Consider the following 22744-nt stretch of genomic DNA (forward strand, 5'->3'; position numbering starts at 1 on the left):
ATTGGGGAATGTTGATGGGGATGGGAATATGCGGGGAAATTGTCGACCCAGTTATATCAAGACCATTTCCACTCTGTAAGGTAAATAGTCTCCTCAATCAGCATTACTCGCCACGATCCGTTCACAAAAGGACATCATGTCGAATAACTCAGAAGTCGATCCCTTACACCAGCAACTGTTTGATGACGGCCTCAAGGTCCGCAGAGCTGTTGTTGGTGATGCATATGTCGACCGGGCGCTGACGAACGGCTCCTCGGAATTCGCATGGCCAGGTCAGGAACTTGTGACTGAATGGTGCTGGGGCCATATTTGGACCAGGCCCGGTTTAGATCGAAAACAGCGGAGCCTGCTAAGTAACAAATTAACTTACCCGTCCCTCCTGGTATCCCGGCAATTGCTCACAAGAAACAGACCTGGGCATGCTCATTGCGCTGAAATCATGGCCTGAATTGGCGGTCCATACCAGGGGTGCCATCAATAATGGGCTGAGTGAGAAGGAAATATCGGAGGCTGTCCTCCAAGCCTCCGTATATTGTGGAGTGCCCGCGGGCGTGGAGGCAATGAAGGTGACTGAGAGGACCATTAAAGAGATGATAGAAAATGGAGAGTATAAACGGGTTTAGTTGGCATAATTTGGGAATGAGAATTCCAGTCTATATGAATTTTCGCACCTTTGTCTGGTGAACAGTCTCTTGCTATCGAAACACTTGGACATAAATCTGGAACCAACGCTGCATGATACACCCCCGTTAGATTACAATGGGAAACAAATATTTATAGTTTTTTTTTTTCTTTTTTGGCTTCCTTTCTGAGTCGTGATAAGAGTTGAGAATGAATTAACTTAATGATGGTCCATCTTATCAGGGTGACCCCAAAGAGTCCAAGTACTCGCAATCAATGAGGTGCTGTACATAACAATGCGCAAAGCTCCCACTTGTCCACAGGAGATTGTCTCATCTTGCAGTGGACCCATTATATCATGCATTCGGGGAACTCGGCGATTACCCCAAATATTTCGGGGTAACACTAATTCTTACCCATCATCAGACGAGACCCAAAACACTTAAATTCAACGAAACCTTGGACGCGTTTTATTTGAGTACAGGTTACCATTGACATGGGCTCAGCAAGCTGGGATACCATAGGTTTTATTGGCCTCGGGGCCATGGGCCGACCCATGGCTCAACAACTCCTCGCCAAAATACCAAATTCTACTCAATTGTACATATTCGATATTGTTGAGGAAGTGATGGATGAGTTCGTGGCTCTCAATCCAAGCAAAGCAATCGCAGCAGAATCACCTCGCCACGTCGCGGAGCGTTCAGTGTGTTGACATTTGTTTTCTTGTTCCTTTTCTGTTTCTCTGTTCTTATGAGTTACAAAATATGCTAACTTCTTCTACTAGCAAGTAATTATCTCGATGGTTCCCGAAGGGTCTCATGTGCACGCTGTGTATCTTCAGGAAAATTCTGGTGTATGCTCTACAGCCTTGCACGATAAACTGCTCATTGATTGTTCCACAATTGATACCGCAACAAGCCTTGCTGTGAAAGATTATATTGCCGCCAATCATAATTATGCGTCTTTTTATGATGCACCAGTTAGCGGTGGTGTTCTAGGGGCCCAAAAAGGAACAATTGCGTTCTTCCTTGGCTGCGCAGAAACAGATCCAAATCTTCCAGTATTAACAGATATCCTCTGCCTGATGGGAAAACAGGTGATTGCATGTGGAGGACCATCACTCGGGTTATCTGCAAAGCTATGCAACAATTATCTCTCAGGGCTAATTGCCATAGCTGATTCAGAAGCCTTAAATATCGGTATTCGGGCTGGGCTGGATCCCCGTGTTCTCTCCAATGTTTTCGGCGCAGGCACAGCGCAGAATGCAATTTGTGATAAATTTAATCCCTGCCCAGGGGTCGTTGCGGATGCACCTTCATCAAACGGCTACACAGGTGGATTTAAAATCCAGCTAATGAGAAAAGACTTTTCATTGGCAGTTTCCATGGCGGATCAGGTGGGGGCACGATTAGTACTGGGAGACGCTGGGCTCAAGACATATGAGGAAGCCGCAAACGACTCCAATTGTAAGGATCTCGATTCCCGAGTTGTCTTCCGCTTCCTTGGAGGGAATGAGTCATGGGCAGAGAAGTTTTCGTCACCGTGTTGATGGTGAGGTTTGAAAGGCTTGAGGAACGTGCATCATTTATGGGAGTCCGTGTATTCTGTACAGCAGAACATGGAGTTTACGCGCTTCTATATAAACACTGGAAAGTCTCAGCGGAATTACTCCGGTCCGTAAGGCAGCTTGAGGTTTTTCTTTCCACGTTCTTTATACCGTAAAATGGATCATAACAAGTGGTATTATGTACAGTGTTATTTTGTATTTAAAACATACCAGCACCCAACTCAACTTCCTGCATTCTCCTCTGTCATATTCCTGGTCCCAGTAGTCTCTGGTGTCCCGTACCCATAGCGGCGCCAATTCTCGCCTACCCACCATTCAGCGATATGGGCAGCATCCCGCAGCCAGTTCACGGCATCCTCTCCATATTTAGCATCCAGTGTCTTCGCCAAATCCACCAAATTAAAATCTTTGATTGGGTGGAGCTCATTGGGGTCTACCGCCAGATTAGTGAATCGCCATTCGAGGTCATCGATTAAAGGGATCACAAGGCGATATCCTGGACGGGCAGCTGATCGCACTGCTAGCCACGAACCCCCCGTGTTCATAACGGTAAACTGCCAGTCTTGGATGTTTTCTTCTTCCTTCGCTAAAGGACGGATCATGGACTGGCCTTCGTACAGTGCCCGGACGTCGCCGGCGACAGTCGTGCCATTTGGGCTGAGCGACGATGACTCAATAAGCAAATCCAGGATTGTCGGCACAATCTGGTCCGACATAACTGGTGTGGTGATTTCGACTGGTGGTAGATGTGGGTGGGCCAACACTATGGGGATCTGGAAACTTCCGATATGCGGATTATCGTAAGGGGTAGACCCTCCGTCATTTGGGAGAGATAGGCCACTAACCATTGTCAGCTAACACCATCCAGCATGGAAGCCGTTGAATAATAACTCACTGATCTCCGGCAATGGCAATCAACGTCTCATCTGCAACGCCCTTTTCCTCCAGTATGCCCAGAATCTCGGCCAACCAGTTGTCGACAAAATGGATCGTATTTAAATATCTGTTCAACTTTTTATTTTCACCCATCCAAGATGAGCGAATGATTTTCTGGAAGTTATCGTCAGGCAGGGCCCAGGGGTGGTGGGTTGTCCCCGTCAAATGTGTAAGGAACAAACGCGTACGATTGCGCTGAGCGTCATCGATAGCATCTCGCAGATACTCACGAAGCTCAGTGTCAGCATATCCATAATAGTTGATTTCCTTTGTATGTGGTGGATAGTGCTTTGCCCGCCTATTCTTGATGGTCTCCTTGGTTTGAACATCGTGGAAACCAAGAACAGGCGTCAATAGGTCTTGATTGTCGTAGCCATCTGTCACAGACTGCATCCACATCGAGTGCCACGGCCAGTGTATAAAGTCTTCGGTGTCACTGGTGACATCCTGTTGATGATTTATCGCATTTAGAACGTGGGGCATACAAGGCTGGTAAATGTGGTGATTGTACTCGAGGTTGAAGTCAGCGACTAGAGGCGTAACGCCACAAACTGTACCCACAAGACTCTTCAGGGTGTAAGTAGCAGTTGTCAAGGCATTTCTGGCGCTGATTCCACCGTATGCTCTCCTTTTCCACGGAAAGTTATCCTGATGGCGGAACCCGGTCGAAAAACCAGTCAGATACTCCGCTGTGCGAGTCAGATTTCCGACAAACTCCTTGACTTCCTCCGGGACTTCACGATCTCGATAGGAATCTGCAATCTTATGCCAGATAAATGACTCATTTCGTAATGGAAATAGATCGGCTCGTGTACTCTCCAACTTCAACACAATTATATGCTTTATCCGGACAGTGCCATCGGCTAGTGCCTGCCGGAGTGGTTCCAGAACAGGCTGGTCGAGATTGGAGATATGAAGGGGGTCCTCATCTGGGCTGTAATGCAGACGGGACGGGTCGTTGGGATCCCAGTCTTCGAAGCCCGGCATCGGGATCGGAGAAAGCCAAGGAAACGGTGGGGGTACAGTCATTGCTGTTCGTCCTTCCAGAAAGCGGTAGTCCCCTGGCATTCCAGCGGTATCAACAGGAGACATGCGATGACGTGCATCAACGAATGGTGTCAGCGGAAGGGCACCAGACAGGAAGATATAGGACGGATCTACAGGTCTCAGTGCGCGCATTGCCAATAGTACTATGAACGTAAGGAAAGTTCCCAGTCGTGCAAAGGTAGAGACGGCTCTCATGCTCGTATGTGTTTTAGATCCGACTGCTTCCAGGTCATCGAAATCGCTTTTATCTTCATACTGATCTTCGTCGGCAACCCGCTCGTAGGTCTCTGGGCTGATATGGAGTTCTTGCTGCTGACCACGAGGGAAGATTCTGGAGATACACAACCAGAATGGCCACATAATGATCTCCAACGCCCTACCGACTGCATGGTGAACTGTGCGGGCAATCGTCCAAGAAATACTGAGGAGAATTGCTTCCACGATTAGAAACCCGGTTAGCCCGGTGAGGAGAGTGCGCACGGCAGCCTCATCCCGATGGAAGGTTTTCGCTTGTCGCCAATGAATCTCCGCACCAGTCACTATGTAAAATGAAGTGTTGGCTGAAGCCATGCCGGACATGATGAGACTGCGCGGGTTAATCTTCCGAAATGGATTAGGGAATCGGGACATACCTGAGCGGGATGACGACAATGGCAGCAACTACCGCTAAGGACTTGTGACGCATTTTACGAGTCGCAATGCGTAAAAGCAATATCGCAATGACATCTTGGAAGAAGAAAGTGATACCCCAGAGGAGGAATTTGGGGAAAGGTAGAGAGTGTAGATGCGCGTATAGGTGTAGGGCTTTGGCTCCAAGAAGGGCGAGGACAGCAAGGGCAAAAAAGTAACGACGAGAGAAGTCCCAAAATAGATCAAAGGAGTAATATTTCGAAGCGCGCACTCGATGAACGACAGGAAGCACCGTTCGATGCCAACTGCCAACGAGGATGTTGATGACCGACATGGCGGCAGGCACATCGTACGATGTTCCAACCGCGTGAGGGCCGCTAATGAGACGCGCAGGCTTGCAGCAGGGCCTGATGCAGCAGGAAAATGAAACGAAACTTGCAGCTGACTAACGGATAGCGCATAATACAAGTAGAGTAAAGAACGTATCACGGGATCTGTATGGGGTCATGGTTGGGTCACGGAAACAGATCTTTGACGGCAACATCCGGTCATCATTATTATGCTACTGGCATAAGCCCTGGTGATGAATTTTGCAATTCAAATTTGGGGGTTTAGTACTTCTCCTACGAGCCTAGGCAGGACTCCTCCGAGGGGTTTTCAAAGACTGAAACAAAAAGACCCACCGGACCCTGAAGACCCTATATTTAGCCGGTGGATCAGAGACCAGGTTCTGGAAGACGGTACTGAAATGTTTACCATCTGCTCCTTACACAGTTATGCTGCCATGACTGTTTCTAAATGTCTTCCATTTCTACCAGATACTTCTCCCACAGTGTCATGAATTATCCTTGTGCTTCTATCTCTGTCGAACCAACGCACGACACCCTTCCCCTTCGGACTTAGCGTCTATCTCCACTCCCTCTTAGTCATCACTTCATGCCGGTTCCCATTGGCCTTCATTAGCTCCATAGTCGAGCACAGTGAATTCTGAACAGAAACAGTGGCGACTAAACACAGGAAACAGGGGAATGTCACCACCTCCTCTTGTCTCACTTCCTCCAGCACAGCCGCACCCGTGCTCCTTGTCTGTGCATCTTCCCTTGTTGTTTAGACCGCATATCACAAGCCCTCTGTGTAGCTGTTCCAGTCCGTGCCATAGTATGGATCAAACGTTATCCTTCTAGGGATCGCTCACACCTACCTGATTGCCCCTCTTGGATGCTAGGGGCGCCCTACGCGAGACGATGTGCTGCGTACTGACCCTGTGCCCCTGTCCCACTGCGCGAGCCATCCCATGTTGCCTGCGACATGCCAAGCAGGCAGAGACTTTCCCCCACCCCACATTCCTGGGCCGCCACTCCACTATTGAGGACGGTCCCTTGGTCCCGAAGATTCGAACAGAAAGACCATCATTCGTGGCACACCAACTGACCAGCTACGACGGGCTCCTGCACCGTGACCAGTCTCGCATCTACTGCACAAATGCTTCCTGATTTCTTTTATATCGATTGCGATCCTTGAGACATAAGGTAGTCAAATTGTTAGAAGATTGCAGGAAGCAAGGTCCACTGGTATGAATGCTTTCTCGTATTGACATCACCGGCGCCGCCGTCCCCCTTTCCAATAGTATCCACCCACTGCCATAGCCACGCTCAGTGCTCCCAGAATTAAGGTCGTATGGCTCACAGGCAGCTCCTCAGTCACCCGGCCAATGTTTGTGGGTTTCTTGCTCTTGACTTCATCTGCCCCCGTCCCCTCAGCCTCGTAATCTCCCCACACCACCCGACTCAGATCTTTCTGGTACCGGACCACTGTACTCGGCCAGTTGTTCGTGATGCGCCCGTTCTCTTGCTTGTACCAGCTCTGGCAGTTCGCATCCGCAAAGGAACTATTCTCTAGCAGAGTTTGAATACGCTCATTGAATGCTTGAACAACAGCGGGCTGGGGACGTAGTGCAAGTGTTTGGCCGCGCGTCTTTGCCCGTACGACCGCTCCGATCAACGTGCTCAAATATCTCGACTGCGCCTCGATCATGAGGATAATCGAGTTGTGGCCCAAATTCGTGTTAGGTCCATACAGCATACCAAAGTTCGGCAGATCCTCCACGGTCATGCCATAGTACGCCATCGCCCCATCCTTCCATACATCCGTGACCGACCGGCCATTCCTACCATATACTTCGATGGGGTACATAAACTCGACAGTACGGAATCCTGTGGCTAGCACAATGAGGTCGAATTCGCGTTCCTCTCCGTCCGCCGTCTTGATGCCATTCTCGGTGACACGTTCGATATCCCGGGTGTTCAAATCCACGTGCTTCTGGTTTAGCGTTGGGAAGTAATCATCAGAGATGATGATCCGTTTGCACCCCACTGCATAATTAGGGATGACCTTGTCCCATAATTCGGGCTTGTCCTTCAGCTGCTTTTTCACGGCGTCCACCGCGAATGCGCGAGTTTCTCTTGACATCTTTGATTCGGCATCGGTGATAGCTGAGTGGGTGGCTTCCCGAAACTGCATCATCAAAGCACGTTTGCACCAGCGCAGCGGTGGCACATACTCAAGCAAAAATTGCTGCACGGGGGATACTGCCATGTCCATCCGAGGTACGACCCAGTTCGGTGTGCGTTGGTAGACGGATAGGTGCGCGGCGGTTTTGGCAACCTCGGGGATGATTTGCACAGCAGTGGCGCCTGATACATTAGCTAGGCCCCAGGTCCTTGCAGAGAGGGATACTCAACCGTTTCCGATTACGGCAACCCGCTTGCCGGCGAAGTCGTAACTCCAATCCCATCTCGCCGAGTGCATCATTTTGCCATTGAAGTCATCCAAGCCAGTGATGGACGGCAGACTGGGGACGTTGAGCTGTCCCACTGCCGAAACCAGAAAGTCGGTAGTGAGCTCGTACGACTCGATGAATTGGCTGTCTTTCGCGCCGGACACGCCGACATTGACATTCCAGCGTAGGTTTGTCTCATCCCAACGCGCTTCCTGGACGGCGGAATTGAATCGGATGTGTTTGAACAATCCGTACTTCTCGGCGACTTTGATCACGTAGCCCTGTGAAATTAGCCGGACTGAGGTGACAACATCCATGGTACACATACCAAGATTTCTTCCTGACCCGGGTACTCTCTTGTCCAATCGGTCTTCTGCTCGAACGAGTAACTGTACAGCGTGCTCCATACTGTCACGGATTAACAAGTCGTAAGCTCGCTGTATTCGTACCACACATACCATCACAAGCACAACCAGGATATTTGTTATCGTTCCACGTTCCACCGACCTGGCTACCTTTCTCGAGGATGACAAAGTTGCGACACTGCGTACGCCGAAGAAGATCAATGGCCATACATAGACCTAAGATTCCCAGCGTTAGCCCTCGTTGGATGCCGCCGTACTGGACTATCTGTAGCTGACTTGCATACCTGAAAGGCCCGCGCCGATAATCACGACCGTTGATCGTGTATAGTCCCTGTTGCCGACATGGCGCGAGGGGTTGAAGTCGGACATTTTCGTCTAGATGCCTGTCGTCTGGTTCAACTCCCTGCATGCAAAAGTAGCTAAACAGAGCTATTTGGGGAAGTCAAGCGGTTATAATTGGGGCCGGTCGGGACCTCGGTTAGCGACGATCATCCCTGAGGCTTCAGATGAGGGGGTGAAGTCCCCATCGTGATTTTTGCCGCGGTTGCACCGTGATGTATAAATTCTTGGCAATAACAGGCGTATTCTTGTGATCAGAAGAGGGGTTGCGCATACTCGTAGATGGCTCTGTGGTGGGTGAGGATTACGATTGGCGGCCCGGTGTCTCCATATTGGACATTTCACCGTGACTTCACCAGTCTTCTCTCCTACTTCCTATTTGATGGGTCGTGGATTTCTTGTCGATATTTCTCATACCGGTCATGCCGGATATATACCAGTTTTTATGCGTCTCACTTGGCATGCATAAAATAAAACCTCTACCTAATCAGTTCATATTCATGCGCAAATGGGCAAAAAAATCAACACATATAAGACGACATACGGTGTATACGTATCTTGAATTATCTTTACATTCCTTGCCCCACGTAAATGTCGAGGACTCAGTTGGTTTCCCATTTTCTTGGTCTGATATATATATTCAGCCTTTCTACATGCTATCCCGCAGCCAGAAGAAACAGAAGTCTGCCAAAAGGGCCTCTTTTTTTTTTTTTTTTCCCGCAGTCAATAGCGAGACCATTCGTTGAACTCTGCACCTGGAATCGTCTCTAGGAAAGCTGTTTTTTCCTATCACCACCTAAGTTGCGGCGGAAGATACTCTCCTAGGTCTAGATAGAGTTGGGGTAATCTGTGATGATGGGAAGAATAGACTCCGAAAATCCGACAATTCGCACAGCACATTAGTGAAACCCAACCTTAAGAGCTAGCCACCCATATACGGTGCAATATAGTGCAGCTCTCGAATCTGAAGTTGCTGCGCTGCCTATATCCACCATGTGCAGACGTACTAGAGAGTACTAGCCAGTGTAAGCACTAGCAGGGGTAGATCACTCAAGCCTTTGTCTGCGGCGGTGCTAATATGGCTGTTTCGAACTGCTCTTGGTAGTTTTATGGAGACTCAAAGTCTCGAAGCCCCATATTATTGACCGTCAACTTTTCTGGATTACTCAGGAATACTCACGCCCCCCTTCTTCCCCCGGACTGTTTCACAGACAAAATGGTTCTGAAGCTCTATGGCTCTGCTATGTCAACCTCCATGTCTTGGTCACGATCCTCGAGAAGGAGTTGCCTTACGAGCTCATTATGATTGACATCGCCAAGGGCGACCAGAATTCCGAGGACTACAAAAAGCTGCAACCCTTTGGCAAGGTGCCTGTATTGGATGATGACGGGTTCGTCATATTCGAGACTAGGGCTATTTGTAAGTATCTTGCCCGGTAGGTTGGGCCCTTGCTATTTTCCCATAAAGAGAATGAAGTCTCTTTTCCCTCCCAGATATTTATATACTTATTCATATATGAAATAGCAAATGCCAGTTCGGTAAGAAGCTGATGCCTGAGAGCGACGAGGAGGCCTACGGCCGCTTCGAACAAGCCTGTTTGGTCGAGCAGAGTTACTTCGCCGCCGCCGCCGAGACCATAGGAATTGAGTTGGTGGTGAAACCGTATGTAACATAACATACTTCTTATTTCCTCGACTAGCTCACAGCCATGCAGGATGAAAGGCCTCGGTACCCCCGACGAAGCAAGGGTTGCACAGGCCGAACAGGACCTTGATACCGTTCTCGCCGTCTATGATAAGATTCTGGCCAACCACAGATACATTGCCGGGGATGAGTTGACTTTGGCTGATCTATTTCACCTGCCGAACGGGGCCGCCTTGATAGCAGGGAAGTGGAAAGAGGTGTTTGTGAGGTATCCGAACGTGGAAAAGTGGTTCAGGGGGCTACAGGAGAGAGAGACTTGGGTGAAGGCTGCTGGAGAGGCAAAAACTATTTCATGAGATGGGTTTCTGATATCGAAACTGAGTTAACAGTCTCGTTTACATCTGCCCGAGGCCATTTGATCTGAAAATGACACTAGCAGTTGTTTTAGCGATGGATCGTTGGTTGATATGAAGCGACGCCTTCTTATATGAAGTTTTTTTCAAGTTGGCATGCTATAACATTCAAATGACATTGTCTTGGGCAGCACTTTTACCACACCACACTATATTAACGACATAGAAATATATATTCGTAGGAGAGGCATGAAGCTGGTCTAACTTCTCTTTAAGCGGATACCACATAAATTCCCAGTAGAATTCAAACCCTGGGATTTGGAAAATATGACTAATCCTTTCTCTAATGATTAACTATAGGTAGGAAAACATATATAAAATGTCCTGTCCTACACGGAGTTACCATGAGATAAGCCAGACTTTTGAGATACGAACGCTGCCTGGTCTGCCAGAGATGATATTATGTTTTCTGTGTTGCTTTAACCCCCAACGGTATTAAACATATCTCCATTCCAAGTGGGGATAGTTTATGATACCAGCTAACTCAATAGCTTCCCGATAATCGTTTAAAGGTATCAACCATAACCTCCACAGATATAAACTGCTTCGAGTGCTAGCAACAGTTGAAATGCACTCCAATATATGGTTCATGTCCCGTAGTAGCCCCTTAACGTTCTCTAATGTGACTTTTCCACCTGTTTCTTCAACTTATTATCACATTCTGGTTGTCCTAAATTATAGTTCGTGTCGCCTATATTCCTACGTGCTTCTTGGTAGAGCACCTTCGTATGGCTAGCTCGCTCTATTAAAGAGTCATCTAACAGTCACAACTGAAAGTAATCCACCTTTTTAACAGACAAACAGGACTAGTTATCGCACAGCATCAAAGAATGCGTAAGTCCAGTCAGCTGCGAGGTCCCTCTAAATTGCAAACGCGATCTCGGCAGCGCCCCGCTTCTCACTATCAAACCACCTCGAACGACCACCATCCCGCTTTATGCACAACTCAGTTTAGCCTGGGACTTCTATCCTGAAAGACAAGTTAGAATTGTTCAACTAGAGATCTCGGTTAGCGACGGTCACAATAATAGATCAGGCTCATGATACATATGCCGAAGTAGTTGGAGACAGCCAGCAGACAATGACACTAGTTGGTGCCTTTGTTGAGCTCGCTGGACGCCCATTTCATCAACCCGGAAGAAATGGAGCACAGCACAGAAATTCAAGTTGAAGCTCGGCTAGTAAGCGGAAAAGGAAAATGGTCGAAAGCTAGTAGACGAGACGGGCGTCAACTCGACTGTCTGTTCTATTGGACATAATGAGGAAGATGAATGATAATGCTGCTGCTTCTTATGATTTCAACCACTGACCCCTCTCTGTCAGTGGTATCCCAGTCAGATGATACGATCTGGCATATTTTTGATGTGTGCCCTGCATAGAACTGGCAAGCGACCCCTGGTAGACTGATTAGGAAATGCATGAGGCTGCCTTATACGGCAACCACTACAGCTAGAAATAGCTGTACTTATGGGATGATACATGCCCTGCTCCCTCGTCGCCCGTGTTAAAGGCTATCTACATAGAGAGGTTGCCGCAACCCTTATGTGGGAACGGGTGTTCGGTGTAACATTGATATTGATATTACAGTTAATGATAGATAAAGTTTCTCTATTTTTATGCTACCACGTTCGTGCACGTTGAATGATCACAAAGGTCTGCTTTGTGTTTTCGAAATACTATCTCGTGGTTAAGCTTTGAAACTCAGTAATACCTTACCAATCTCGCTGGAGAATAATACTACATAGATATGCAACAACTACAAATGCAGTTATATATATTATCTGGCTAACTTAGTATTCCACTTTCACTTGATGGCCGATCTGTGGTGTCGAGGATGATAATTACATATCCACTGAACCTAGGGTAAGAGAAACCACTAACGGAATATGTTTTGCTTATAATCGGTTCCCGACAGATAATACATTGGTAGCTAGCTAATGGATACAATAGATTACAATTTCGCAGGACGCTCTATCTTCTTCAACTCCCGACGCAAGATCTTTCCCGATGGATTCCGGGGAATGCTGTCCACAAAGTTCACACCCCCACGCAACCGTTTATAACTAACCACCCGGTCACTGACATAGTTCATGATATCATCTGCTGTAGCCTTGGATGGTGCGTATCCCTTTGCAACGGTTACGTAGGCTCGCGGCAGTTCCGTTCCGGACTGACCATTCTTTATACCAGTAACCGCCACGTCCGCGACGGCCGGATGGCCAAGAGCAATATCCTCGAGTTCGGCTGGTGCGACTTGGAAGCCATTGTACTTGATAAGCTCCTTAACACGATCGGTTATATAGAAATGGCCATTCTCGTCCGTGTAGCCCACATCGCCAGTCTTGTAGTATCCATCCTCGGAAAAGGACTCACGATTCGCCTTGGGATTGTTGAGGTAGCCTAGGAAGACGTTGGGGCCTTTTACCCACAGTTCGCGGGATTTGCCAGTCTCACCCTCAACAGGAGAATATTTGGCGACCATGTTAGGGAGGAGACGGCCAACCGAGCCCAGATGCGTACGGGCTTCTTCCCAGGTCTGATTGTTGTTAGTGACATTTCGAACAATTCCGCGGCTAGGGAACTTACCTGCATATGTGTGCATGGTGCACATTCGCTCATCCCATATGCCTGACGGACACTCAGATTTAGTTTCTGCTGCAGAGAGTGGATCAGTTCCACAGCGAGCGGCGCCGCGGCGGACAGCATCATGCGCAGTGAGCTGAGGTCATACTGCGCAACACGCGGGTTTGAAACCAGCTCGAGGATGACAGGAGGCACAACATAGGCGTAAGTGATCTTCTTTTCTTGGACGATGCGGCAGAAGGTATCGAATTGGAAACGGGGCATGACGAATGTGGACAAGCCCAGGTAGACGGTATGATTGAGCAGATAAGTAAGGCCTGTCGATCAGCTTGGTCTCTACACCAACAAATGGAATCACTTACCGTAAATATGGAAGAATGGCAGCAAAGCCAAGGCGCGGTCACCCTCTCCGTTTAACCCACGGTTCCATGATAGGACTCCCTGGTCTACCGCCGCCGACTGCAACAGATTCGCAACCATATTGCGGTGGGACAACATGACACCCTTCGGAAGCCCAGTGGTACCAGATGAGTAGACCAGAAATGCTAATTCTCTATCGGGCCTGATGATAGGGGGCGAGTGAGGGCCATAGTCTTTTCCATCATCGGTTAGTTCCTGAGGAAGTTCGTCAAGAATGATCACCCTATCCTGAGAGATACCCGCCCGACGGGCCGCGTCAAATGCAACCTGAGCCTGTGCTCTCTGTGTGACGATAACCTGGGCTTTGGCATCTTTCACTGGGTGGACCAGTTCCTCTGCGCGGTAGCTTGGATTCACGGGGCAGACAACACCACCGACAGCCAGCGTACCCCAGATCACAGGCGGCAGGTCAATTGAGTTGGGCGCAAATGCCAGAAGAACATCGCCTTTCTTCCAGTTCCATTTGCGACGCAGAGCATGACCAAAGGTCAGGGCGCGTTGCCGAATTTGTCGATAGGTAAGAGAACGCCCGGAGGACGCGTCGGAGAAAAGAACTATTGTGGGATGAGTGCCTGTAGTTAATTCGAAGGAACAATTGAATCCTGCACATACCTCGTTCCTCGGAGTACGGCCGGTCCCGTCGTTCAAAGAGAAAGCTCCAGAGGTCGACAGAGGGGATGTCGACAGAGGGGAATGGGGACGCATCCATAGCTCACAAATATTGCGAGGAATTGGGCGCGAGAGGGAAATTTAGACGTTAAGACAGAGGTCAATAAGAGAAGATAGAGCTGAAAAGGAATAAGAAAAAACAACAATAATGAAAATGCTGTAAAAAAAGTAATAATACAAAGCGATATAGACTGATCACAAGCGAGGTGGAATGATTCGTACTAGCCCGTCTATCAGCTCCACCAGAAAGGAGATTCAGCTGCTCTTCGTCTTCGACATCGTGAACCAGGGGATGGAAAGAAATGTAGAATAATCCTTGAACAATTCTACATAGTCCGAATAATACGCAGCACGCCTTGAAAAACTCTATTGACTCGAGGTTCACGGGCTAAAAGCTCTAGTCTCGATTCGCTGAGATGGCGCTGCGGGCCGCGGTATCTGGAATTAGCAGAAAAGGAATTAAAAGTAAATACCGGACCCGCGGGACGCAGCAATAATCGCATTGTATGGTGTATTGTAGAAATTGAATTTATGCCCCCCTGAAAACCAGCTTAATCTTATCGGACGAGTTGTTCCTGGCGGGAGTTCGCTCCAAGGAACCGCCCGCATTAATCTTCGACTAGGCGTGATCGGCAGGCCGATCCATCTTACAGCTATGGAGTGATTGGCAGACCGTCGCATCTGAAGCCCACACGGGAGATACCCAGTGCTCTCTGATGCCGAAGCCGTGACGGCTATCGACGGGATATCATCTGGAGAATTGGGTGGACCCAGGAAAGTACCGAGTGTTACGGCATACGTGTGGGCCCTTGTGCTATATTTTTCTCTCACATTTCCGTAGGATCCTGATACGATGTACGCAATAGAAAGGGAAGGGGCTGGCCTGTTAGGGAGTATTTTTGGGATGCATTCCGGCGTTTCCGAAGGGTTGGCTCGGTCACAGACCAATGCGAAAGGCACGGCAGGAAGATGAAGTTAGGAACCAATATGCTCCGTACGTACTGGGCACAGCCAGCATCATTCAGGAGTCCAAAGCAGACTTCCAGAAGACCTCGGAGACTGGGTCTATCGCCATCCCCCGACAGACGCCTCACTTCAGGCTCCACTCTCGATCGTCGATCGGGTTCGATCGCTCCGGAGCCGTCGACCGAGGCTTGCTTTAGGAAAATGTCCTAGCCGTGGTGGGTATCTATATCGGGGCTGCTCAGGCGACTGAGAACCACTTACGACATATCAGTTCATGGTGGATCGGACAACAAGGAGTGGGAAAATTGAGGAAAGTCGCATGGAAAGTAAACAAAAGGGTGGTAATATCGAAAGATGCCTAAAATAAAATAACCCAAGCAAGCTAGAGCTCCCTCACAGATCCTCCTGCATGGCCGGGCGTCATCCCGTCCGTGCATCTGGACAAGGGATGCTGCAGCCTTTAGGGTTTGCCAGGAGACGATCTGAAATCCCACGACCAGGGAATGGATTGCTCCTACGACTGATTGGGAAAGATCTCCCCTGCAGGTGAATCGAACCACAGAGTAAAAAATCCTTCGCGCCGATACTAGTACTTCCGGACAAGTCAGTCTCCCTCTCTAATCGCAACTTGTTCCCGATGTTGGCGTGGGACCTCTTGTCTAAGTGGGTAAATGCTGTGACAATCCGGCATTCAGCTGAGCTCGCCTGCTTCCGGACCAGCCTACGATGTTTTGATTTGAATTTGTTTTCTGGATGAGGAAAGACGGTAATGATAGACGTATATAAGCTGTGCAGTTCTCCTGTTTTTTATCGAGATCCGACTCCTCCCAATTCAGATCTCCTGTCTATTCCATTACCGTCTATACACAATGCCGCGAATTCCTACGGCTACTACTCATCTGGCAACGGCCTGTCGGACCTGGAATAAGGTTCAGGAACTCAAGAGCCAGAAAAATATCAGTCTAGATGGAAACAGCCTAGACATTGCGTCGGTGGTGGCTGTTGCCTAGTAAGCTCTCAGCCTCCATGCTCTATTCAGTTGAGTATACTATACTAACATGGCTTAGCCATGAGTGCATACCAGGACTCTCGTCTGATCCACATGTCATTGAGAGCATCACCTCCAGCGTGGAGGTCTTGATGGACCATCTCGATCACGGATACTGTGTGTACGGTATGTAACCAGCCATTCCTTCACCCATATTGAAAGTACTACATGACTGACCTATATTGTTTGCATCAGGTGTAAACACGGGATTCGGTGGCAGCGCAGACTCTCGTACCGATCGAGCTTCCGCCCTGCAGGCTGCCTTATTGCAGCTTACGCAGGCTGGTATCCTGGTGTCGGCAGATAAGGCTGGGGAGGTTGGCCCCTCATCTCCGGGTCCCCATGCCATGCCTGCTCCTTGGGTACGCGCTTCCATCGTCGTACGTGCCAACAGCAATGCGCGTGGCCACTCTGCCGTGACAATCAAGGTCCTTGATGGCCTACTACAGCTCCTCAAGCACCGTATCACCCCCATTATCCCTCTCCGGGGATCGGTATCGGCCTCTGGGGATCTCATGCCTCTCTCATACATTGCCGGTGCCGTTGAGGGTAGCCCTGACATCTACGTCCAGGTCGCGGACCCGGCCTCTCCAGGAAACCCCCGCATCATGTCGGCCCGCGACGCCCTCCAGGCCGCTGGAATTGAGCCTCGCACTATGGGTCCCAAAGAAGGTCTCGGTCTGGTTAACGGTACAGCCGTCTCTGCGGCTGTGGCCAGCTTGGCGATGCACGAATCCCACCAGCTTGCCGTTATGACGCAGGCCCTCTCTGCCATGGGTGTCGAAGCGCTCATGGGCACGGCAGAGAGCTTCCACCCCTTCATTTCCCTCACCCGTCCGCACGACGGTCAAGTTGAATGTGCGCGCAATGTGCTTTCCCTCCTCCAGGGATCCCGCCTGGCTGTAGGCGTCTTCCGTGAGAAGGACCGCAAGCGGGCTGGTCTGATCCAGGACCGCTATGCTTGGCGTAGCGTTCCCCAGTGGGTTGGACCCCAGCTGGAGGATCTGATGCTGGCAGATCGCCAGATCTCCACCGAGCTTAACTCATCCTGTGACAACCCCCTCGTTGACACCGTCAACCGCGAGATCTACTGCGGTGCCAACTTCCAGGCTGCCGCTGTGACCTCCGCGATGGAGAAGACCCGTCTCTGCTTGCAGATGCTTGGTAAGATGCTGTTCGCGCAGAGCACCGAGCTGGTCGACCCTAACTACAACAACGGTCTGCCAACCAATCTTGTTGCGGATGACCCGAGTCTTTCTTTCACCATGAAGGGTGTCGATATCAGTATGGCGGCGTACATGTCGGAGTTGGCGTACGTGGCCCACCCCGTCAGTGCCCACGTCCAGACGGCCGAGATGCGCAACCAAGCGGTCAATTCTTTGGCCCTCGTCTCGGGTCGGTATACCATGCAGGCGGTGGAGTTGGTGTCGCTGATGAGCGCTGCGTACCTGTATATTGTTTGCCAGGCGCTCGATCTGCGCGCTATGCACCTGGCTTTCTTGGAGACGGTCATCCCGCGCATTGCTGTCGTCACGGCGGAGACTATTGCTGCGGACATGACTGAGGCTGAACGGAATGCCTTGTCCGCTGCGATCGATAACGCCATCGCGACCGCTTGGCCTACCACCACGCGGGTGTCTCTCTCCGAGCGTTGCTCGAAGACGATCCAGGCAGCTGTCCCTGCGATTGTCGACGCTGCGTCAACGGCGAATTTGCGCCTGTCGGATCTGAGCGCATGGCAGAACCGCGCGATTGTTGTCATGACTCAGATTTATCAGGAGACCACGGAGGCTTTTATTGCTCGTCCTCACACGGTGAACCTCCTCGGTGATGGCTCCAAGACCCTTTACCGGACGGTGCGTGAGACACTCGGTGTGCCTTTCCATCGGGGATTTGTCGAGCACCCGACCAACCAGAGCACTGAACTGGATGGTCGCGACAAGAAGACTGTGGGCTCCTGGGTCTCGATCATCTACGAGTCCCTTCGCAAGGGCGAGCTTCAAGCTCCTTTGATGACGCTGCTACAGCAGGTAGCGTGAGATCATTGACGAAGGATTATAGAGATGCTTATTGTTTGTTTTTATGGGTTGTATTCATAGGCCGGGATGGACGAGTACATAATAAATAATACAATGTGACATTCGCGGATGATGCTATATACAAGTAAGACCGCTCTTAAGAGTAGCACCGATGCACCGCTGCAAGATAATTGGGGATGTGAAGTGGCTAATCTGCTGTGTTGGCGCAAGAAAAGCTGGTCTTTGCGCCGTCGTCGTGGATCGCCTTACCAGACACGTACAGACCCAGACCACACTATCCAATCAGTTAGTGATCATGTAGAATTATTCGATGCTGGATGGACTCACGAGACACCCTCCAATTCCCACAATTAAAATATTTATGATCGTCAAGAGGACTTTGCGTGGAGACGAGAACCATCGTCCCCAGTTCAGATGCAACCAGTAAACGCCGCCAAGACCGTCTGCGACCGTTAGCATCTCCATGCGTGGCGAGAATCCGGAATGAACGAGGGTCCTTACAGCTAAACCAGCTAGCAAAAAGTGAACTCTGTTGCATATGAGTTAGCATTCCCTGGCTTATGCAAGGCACGAGGAAAATCAAGCGGGGAACCTACAATCAAGCTGACAATATTGGTAAAAGTCGGGATGCCCTCGGCGATGATCCAGGCGATGATCCAACAGGAAACACCAATGGCCACCCAGGAGCCAACCGAAATCCAGTCACGGCTGTGCATGCGGCCCGATCGGCGGAAGATTCGGACGTAGATATATTTCAATCCGACATGTCCATTTACGACACCTGCACCGACAATCTGGAACACTATCAGTCACTAGTGCAGGATACCAAGCAAGGGGGCTGTACTTACCGTTGGAATGGCAATTCCATATGCGACTTTCTTCAAAACGGGTCCTGCTGATCCCAGGGCTGGCGATGTCACATCGTTGCCAACGTAGTAGTAGATAACGACGGCGGCGACGACATATAGACAAATCTCAAACACTTGCAGCATGGTTAGAGCCTTGGGGAAATCCTTCGGCTGCTCCATCTCGGCAATCAACCCAAAGAAAGCCACATGCGCACAATAAGCGAAGACAATGTTGGTGACCGCAGTAAATGCATGGTACAAGTTTGTCTCGTTAGTAACATTCATGTTGACTCCACCCTTGTATTGCACGCCGACACCAATCATAGTGATCATAACTGCGGAAAAGATGCTCAAGAATGCTAGGTCCTTCAGTCAGTATCAAAAACCATGGCCACCGAGGGAGAATACGCACAAGCGATAGAGATATAGGTCATGTTCTTGATGGTTCTGGGCAAGGAGAGAGCCATGCAAATCACCATACCCACAACGCTGAAAACAATTGAGCATGTTCCATGGTCGGTGATGGTGTTCATCATGGTCGTGAAGGTGACGATGTGACTGCCCATGATAAAGATGGAGAACAAGATTTGGCCCAGACCGAAAAGCTCCCGACCAAAGCGGCCCATGAGGATCTCACCAGCATCAGCCAGGTTGTGAATATGAGGATATCTTTCGCGAAACTGCCCGATGACATAACCGGTATACAAGGCAACAATCCCAAGCCCGACGATGAGAATGATTGCCCTTCGGAACACAATTAGCAACATAAAAATGATCCAAGAGGGCGTGACTTACGGAACAAGTCCTAGAGATGCGAGCGTAGCAGGAAGAGAAAGAACACCAAGAGAGACGGATTCAGCGATCATGACTGGGGTTGCTTATTAGCATGCATCAACTTGTTGGATCCACGATGTAGCTACATACACATGCCACATTGCCTAATCAGTTAGCATACCATCTTGGGACGACGACTTAAGTTCAACATACCACCACTTCAGAGTTTTGTACTTCACCTCCGCCGTTTCTTCATTCCCAAAGGGGTCATCATAAGGTACTGTATCCCCCGGTTTGGTGAATTCCCCTTCGTCATCTGGCATCATCTCGGCATGTTTGCTCTCAATGGGAGCTGGCTGAGGCTCGACTTCTTCCTGTCGCATTTTGGCCACGGGGGAGCAATGGCTCACTAGCGAGTTGCTCGAAGGCTTGACGGAATGGAAGATGTCTGGCGCGTCTTACTCCAGCCGGTCAGAAGAAGGTCGCGGCGCAGAGGAAAGACACACAAGCTTGGGGTCGCCTCAACAGAAATTTTCTCTGCCACTGGTGGGTCAGGATGTTGGGATGCTCCTCACGATCCAGAACCGCGGGTTCGTGCCACACGGAGAAGGCGAATGTCTGGGGTTGTAATCAAGCCATTGACATGGGGCAGAGAGCATGCAATTTAGTAATGGAAGACGCCGAGCTCCATCGTCATGGACCGGGGTTGCCAGCTCAGCACCTGGCGTGGGACATCATTACACATGCATTGTATCCATGATATGACCACCTACCGCACGCGGAGATTCGTGCAACGGCGGATGGTACCTGCCTACTCAGGTACGTTTGCTTCAAGCTCTATGCCGGATCCACCCAATCCAGGTGGTCGCGCCTCTCGGACCAACCAGCACTCGCCATTAAGTAACAGATTCTGGTTAGCCTGGACCCACCTGAAAAGCTTTTCCTGCTGAGCCGAAAGTAACCGCCCTCCGCTATATTCTGATTGGACCTGACGGCGCTTCTTCGGTCCGCCGGGTAAGTTCCGTTCAGCCTCAGGTGTCAACGGCGGATCTCTTACTGGATTAGAACTTGTGTTGATTCTGCATGGATGGATAGGGCGAAAGCTTTCATAAATTTAGCAGGACACTACTTGCGCGGTAGAATATGAAGAGCTGCATGGATTCTTTCATCTCTTGTACTCCCCAGTCTGTCGAGAAGTACTATGTGTAGAGGCAGATGATATATTAGGCCAACTCCGCGCATACAGGATTGAGGCTTATGACGTACATACATTAAAACAGTCCCTGGGGGTTAAAATAATTCTATTATCAATTAAAAAACTGGCCAGATGCTGAAATATGTTTTGTCATTATTATACCCTGAAACGAGGGGGGACTGGTCTAGTTCTGGCGAGACTACCTGAGCATTCTGGATAAGAACAACACTATCACTATTTTTAGACATCTTTCAATCACCGATCAACAAAAATGCATGAATTTCAAAACGGCTGTTAAACAATGTCCACCGCCCATTCTTTTATCCGGCCACTGGTGACTGCGGGGTACAGCTCACACGCCAGGCTCTGTCCTTGGCGCTAACGTGGTCGACGTCTTATCTAGAGCAAGAATGATTACTGACCGTAAAACCCCTATTGCATAGAGAGACTTTCAATGATTTAATGACAGGGAAACGATCTCAAGCCGGTTTGCAAAGACACGGCTCAACTCTACGCGAATATGTTTCCCGGCGGAAGACCTCGGCAGCTTAATTAGATAAACTACCAGAATTAGCACTTAACATGAAGTAGTAGATGGTGTCGCGAAGAATGCCGATGCTGACAGCACCTGCATACGGTAGCCGGGGAACTATACCCCGATCCTCGATGAGGATCTCCAACCCCTCATTTCATGACCACGCCATCACCTGCCCATTCCCTCCCTGCGCTTTACTTTTGAAACTACAATATGGGACGTCTTCAAAACAAGGTTGCTCTTATTACCGGCTCCTCGTCGGGCTTGGGTAGATCTATTGCAACTAGATATGCCTTGGAAGGCGCAAAGGTCGTTTGTGCAGATCTAACTCCTAATGCGCGGTCACAGGTTCCGGAGGAGCTTGAAATCACCACCCACGACGCCATCACCAAATCTGGTGGACAGGCGATATTCGTGAAAACTGATGTGGGGAACGCAAAGGATGTCGAGCGTGCGATCCTTGCGACCGCTGCAGAGTTCGGTAGATTAGACATGTAAGGGCAGCTGGTCTCCATCCTTGAGATGATACGCTCATGCACGACGAACAGTCTGGTGAACAACGCTGGTGTCGCCTTGGAAGCCCGCCATCCTGCCAAAATTCACGAAACAGATGAGAGTGTATGGGATACAACAATGCAAGTTAATGCTAAGTCAGTCTTTCTGGGATGCAAGTACGGAATCGCGCAGATGCTGAAGCAAGAGCCCCATTCTTGTGGTGATCGCGGATGGATTATCAACATCGCTTCAATTTTTGGACTCGTGGCTGGGCTCCATAATCGTATGTCTTCCAGCAGATTGTGACGACTTCTAGCTGACAAAACAGCCTCGTATTGTGCCTCTAAAGCAGCAGTCAGCAATTTGACGCGACAGGTGGCATTGGAATATGCATCAGATAGGATTCATGTCAATGCGTTATGCCCTGGGTGTAAGTGCCTCTTCCTTGGGGGATCTTTTTCTTACACACACAGATACGAAAACCGCTATCTTCCAAGAGACGACTACCTATATGATCTCCTTGGCGGACCTGGAACGTAGGCACCCATTCAAAGGCCCTGGGTTGCCAGACGATATTGCTCGGATGGCTGTGGTTCTTGCAAGCGATGATGCTAGTTGGATGACTGGCACTTGTGTGCCGGTAGATGGGGGCTATACTGCTCGATAATGTCATAATGAGGTCTCAATCTAGAGCTAATTGGGGAGACGATAAGGTTTGAGTTATGGGGACCCATGGAATACCGCGTTTTGAGACGACTGTATTTGATACGGTTGGCTATGTACAAATTTCCGATTCAAAAGGCTATGACAGGCTCCAAATTCAATACTGA

The 22744-nt window shown here is 49.6% G+C and overlaps 9 protein-coding genes across 9 annotated transcripts; 5 read left to right on the forward strand and 4 right to left on the reverse strand.

Annotated features, from left to right (window-relative positions):
* Positions 1-136: 136 nt before the first annotated feature.
* BDV59DRAFT_202737 (AhpD-like protein) lies at positions 137-623 on the forward strand (the record flags this gene model as incomplete). Its single annotated transcript, XM_073694110.1, has 2 exons — positions 137-353; positions 412-623. The coding sequence occupies 2 exons, from the start codon at positions 137-139 to the stop codon at positions 621-623; spliced, it is 429 nt and encodes a 142-aa protein (XP_073546981.1).
* Positions 624-1117: 494 nt separating this feature from the next.
* Positions 1118-2170, forward strand: BDV59DRAFT_193762 (putative 3-hydroxyisobutyrate dehydrogenase; the record flags this gene model as incomplete). Its single annotated transcript, XM_073692280.1, has 2 exons — positions 1118-1324; positions 1406-2170. The coding sequence occupies 2 exons, from the start codon at positions 1118-1120 to the stop codon at positions 2168-2170; spliced, it is 972 nt and encodes a 323-aa protein (XP_073546982.1).
* Positions 2171-2250: 80 nt separating this feature from the next.
* Positions 2251-5641, reverse strand: BDV59DRAFT_180301 (sulfatase domain protein). Its single transcript, XM_073690043.1, has 4 exons — positions 5623-5641; positions 4804-5544; positions 3084-4757; positions 2251-3028 (listed from the first exon to the last, which is right to left on the reverse strand). Exons 2-4 carry the CDS (start codon positions 5133-5135, stop codon positions 2410-2412), a joined length of 2625 nt encoding a protein of 874 aa, XP_073546983.1. The 5' UTR covers positions 5136-5544; positions 5623-5641; the 3' UTR covers positions 2251-2409.
* Positions 5642-6397: 756 nt separating this feature from the next.
* Positions 6398-8314, reverse strand: BDV59DRAFT_202739 (flavin-containing monooxygenase; the record flags this gene model as incomplete). The annotated part of the gene is made up of 5 exons (XM_073694111.1): positions 6398-7494; positions 7543-7861; positions 7909-7988; positions 8039-8161; positions 8230-8314. 5 exons carry the CDS (start codon positions 8312-8314, stop codon positions 6398-6400), a joined length of 1704 nt encoding a protein of 567 aa, XP_073546984.1.
* Positions 8315-9376: 1062 nt separating this feature from the next.
* BDV59DRAFT_180304 (glutathione S-transferase family protein) lies at positions 9377-10341 on the forward strand. The gene is made up of 3 exons (XM_073690044.1): positions 9377-9720; positions 9810-9947; positions 10000-10341. Exons 1-3 carry the CDS (start codon positions 9587-9589, stop codon positions 10283-10285), a joined length of 558 nt encoding a protein of 185 aa, XP_073546985.1. The 5' UTR covers positions 9377-9586; the 3' UTR covers positions 10286-10341.
* A 1909-nt stretch (positions 10342-12250) lies between these two features.
* BDV59DRAFT_180305 (acyl--CoA ligase) lies at positions 12251-14547 on the reverse strand. The gene is made up of 4 exons (XM_073690045.1): positions 13958-14547; positions 13288-13899; positions 12929-13242; positions 12251-12878 (listed from the first exon to the last, which is right to left on the reverse strand). Exons 1-4 carry the CDS (start codon positions 14052-14054, stop codon positions 12294-12296), a joined length of 1608 nt encoding a protein of 535 aa, XP_073546986.1. The 5' UTR covers positions 14055-14547; the 3' UTR covers positions 12251-12293.
* A 1039-nt stretch (positions 14548-15586) lies between these two features.
* Positions 15587-18175, forward strand: BDV59DRAFT_54713 (L-Aspartase-like protein). The gene is made up of 3 exons (XM_073696596.1): positions 15587-15989; positions 16048-16154; positions 16224-18175. The coding sequence occupies exons 1-3, from the start codon at positions 15850-15852 to the stop codon at positions 18065-18067; spliced, it is 2091 nt and encodes a 696-aa protein (XP_073546987.1). The 5' UTR covers positions 15587-15849; the 3' UTR covers positions 18068-18175.
* A 79-nt stretch (positions 18176-18254) lies between these two features.
* Positions 18255-20072, reverse strand: BDV59DRAFT_193766 (putative amino acid transporter; the record flags this gene model as incomplete). Its single annotated transcript, XM_073692281.1, has 9 exons — positions 18255-18341; positions 18395-18510; positions 18569-18596; positions 18664-18861; positions 18916-19274; positions 19328-19659; positions 19711-19783; positions 19840-19853; positions 19903-20072. The coding sequence occupies 9 exons, from the start codon at positions 20070-20072 to the stop codon at positions 18255-18257; spliced, it is 1377 nt and encodes a 458-aa protein (XP_073546988.1).
* A 1518-nt stretch (positions 20073-21590) lies between these two features.
* Positions 21591-22664, forward strand: BDV59DRAFT_54718 (SDR family NAD(P)-dependent oxidoreductase). The gene is made up of 4 exons (XM_073696597.1): positions 21591-21913; positions 21968-22197; positions 22243-22344; positions 22388-22664. Exons 1-4 carry the CDS (start codon positions 21633-21635, stop codon positions 22579-22581), a joined length of 807 nt encoding a protein of 268 aa, XP_073546989.1. The 5' UTR covers positions 21591-21632; the 3' UTR covers positions 22582-22664.
* Positions 22665-22744: the final 80 nt, after the last annotated feature.

This window comes from Aspergillus ambiguus (assembly GCF_047715705.1).
Source record: "Aspergillus ambiguus strain CBS 117.58 unplaced genomic scaffold BDV59scaffold_20, whole genome shotgun sequence".
NCBI lineage: Eukaryota > Fungi > Ascomycota > Eurotiomycetes > Eurotiales > Aspergillaceae > Aspergillus > Aspergillus ambiguus.

Coding starts and splice junctions, on each gene's coding strand:
- BDV59DRAFT_180305 (XM_073690045.1), bottom strand. CDS start 14,054: ATGGATGCGTCCCCATTCCCCTCTGTCGACATCCCCTCTGTCGACCTC. Junction 13,243..13,287: donor GCCATTCTTCCATATTTACG/GTAAGTGATTCC, acceptor GCTGATCGACAG/GCCTTACTTATCTGCTCAAT. Junction 12,879..12,928: donor CACCATGCACACATATGCAG/GTAAGTTCCCTA, acceptor AACAACAATCAG/ACCTGGGAAGAAGCCCGTAC.
- BDV59DRAFT_180301 (XM_073690043.1), bottom strand. CDS start 5,135: ATGTCGGTCATCAACATCCTCGTTGGCAGTTGGCATCGAACGGTGCTT. Junction 4,758..4,803: donor ATTGTCGTCATCCCGCTCAG/GTATGTCCCGAT, acceptor TAACCCGCGCAG/TCTCATCATGTCCGGCATGG. Junction 3,029..3,083: donor ATTGCCATTGCCGGAGATCA/GTGAGTTATTAT, acceptor GACAATGGTTAG/TGGCCTATCTCTCCCAAATG.
- BDV59DRAFT_180304 (XM_073690044.1), top strand. CDS start 9,587: ATGATTGACATCGCCAAGGGCGACCAGAATTCCGAGGACTACAAAAAG. Junction 9,721..9,809: donor ATTTGTAAGTATCTTGCCCG/GTAGGTTGGGCC, acceptor TATATGAAATAG/CAAATGCCAGTTCGGTAAGA. Junction 9,948..9,999: donor ATTGAGTTGGTGGTGAAACC/GTATGTAACATA, acceptor ACAGCCATGCAG/GATGAAAGGCCTCGGTACCC.
- BDV59DRAFT_54718 (XM_073696597.1), top strand. CDS start 21,633: ATGGGACGTCTTCAAAACAAGGTTGCTCTTATTACCGGCTCCTCGTCG. Junction 21,914..21,967: donor GAGTTCGGTAGATTAGACAT/GTAAGGGCAGCT, acceptor CACGACGAACAG/TCTGGTGAACAACGCTGGTG. Junction 22,198..22,242: donor CGTGGCTGGGCTCCATAATC/GTATGTCTTCCA, acceptor CTGACAAAACAG/CCTCGTATTGTGCCTCTAAA.
- BDV59DRAFT_54713 (XM_073696596.1), top strand. CDS start 15,850: ATGCCGCGAATTCCTACGGCTACTACTCATCTGGCAACGGCCTGTCGG. Junction 15,990..16,047: donor TCGGTGGTGGCTGTTGCCTA/GTAAGCTCTCAG, acceptor AACATGGCTTAG/CCATGAGTGCATACCAGGAC. Junction 16,155..16,223: donor TCACGGATACTGTGTGTACG/GTATGTAACCAG, acceptor TGTTTGCATCAG/GTGTAAACACGGGATTCGGT.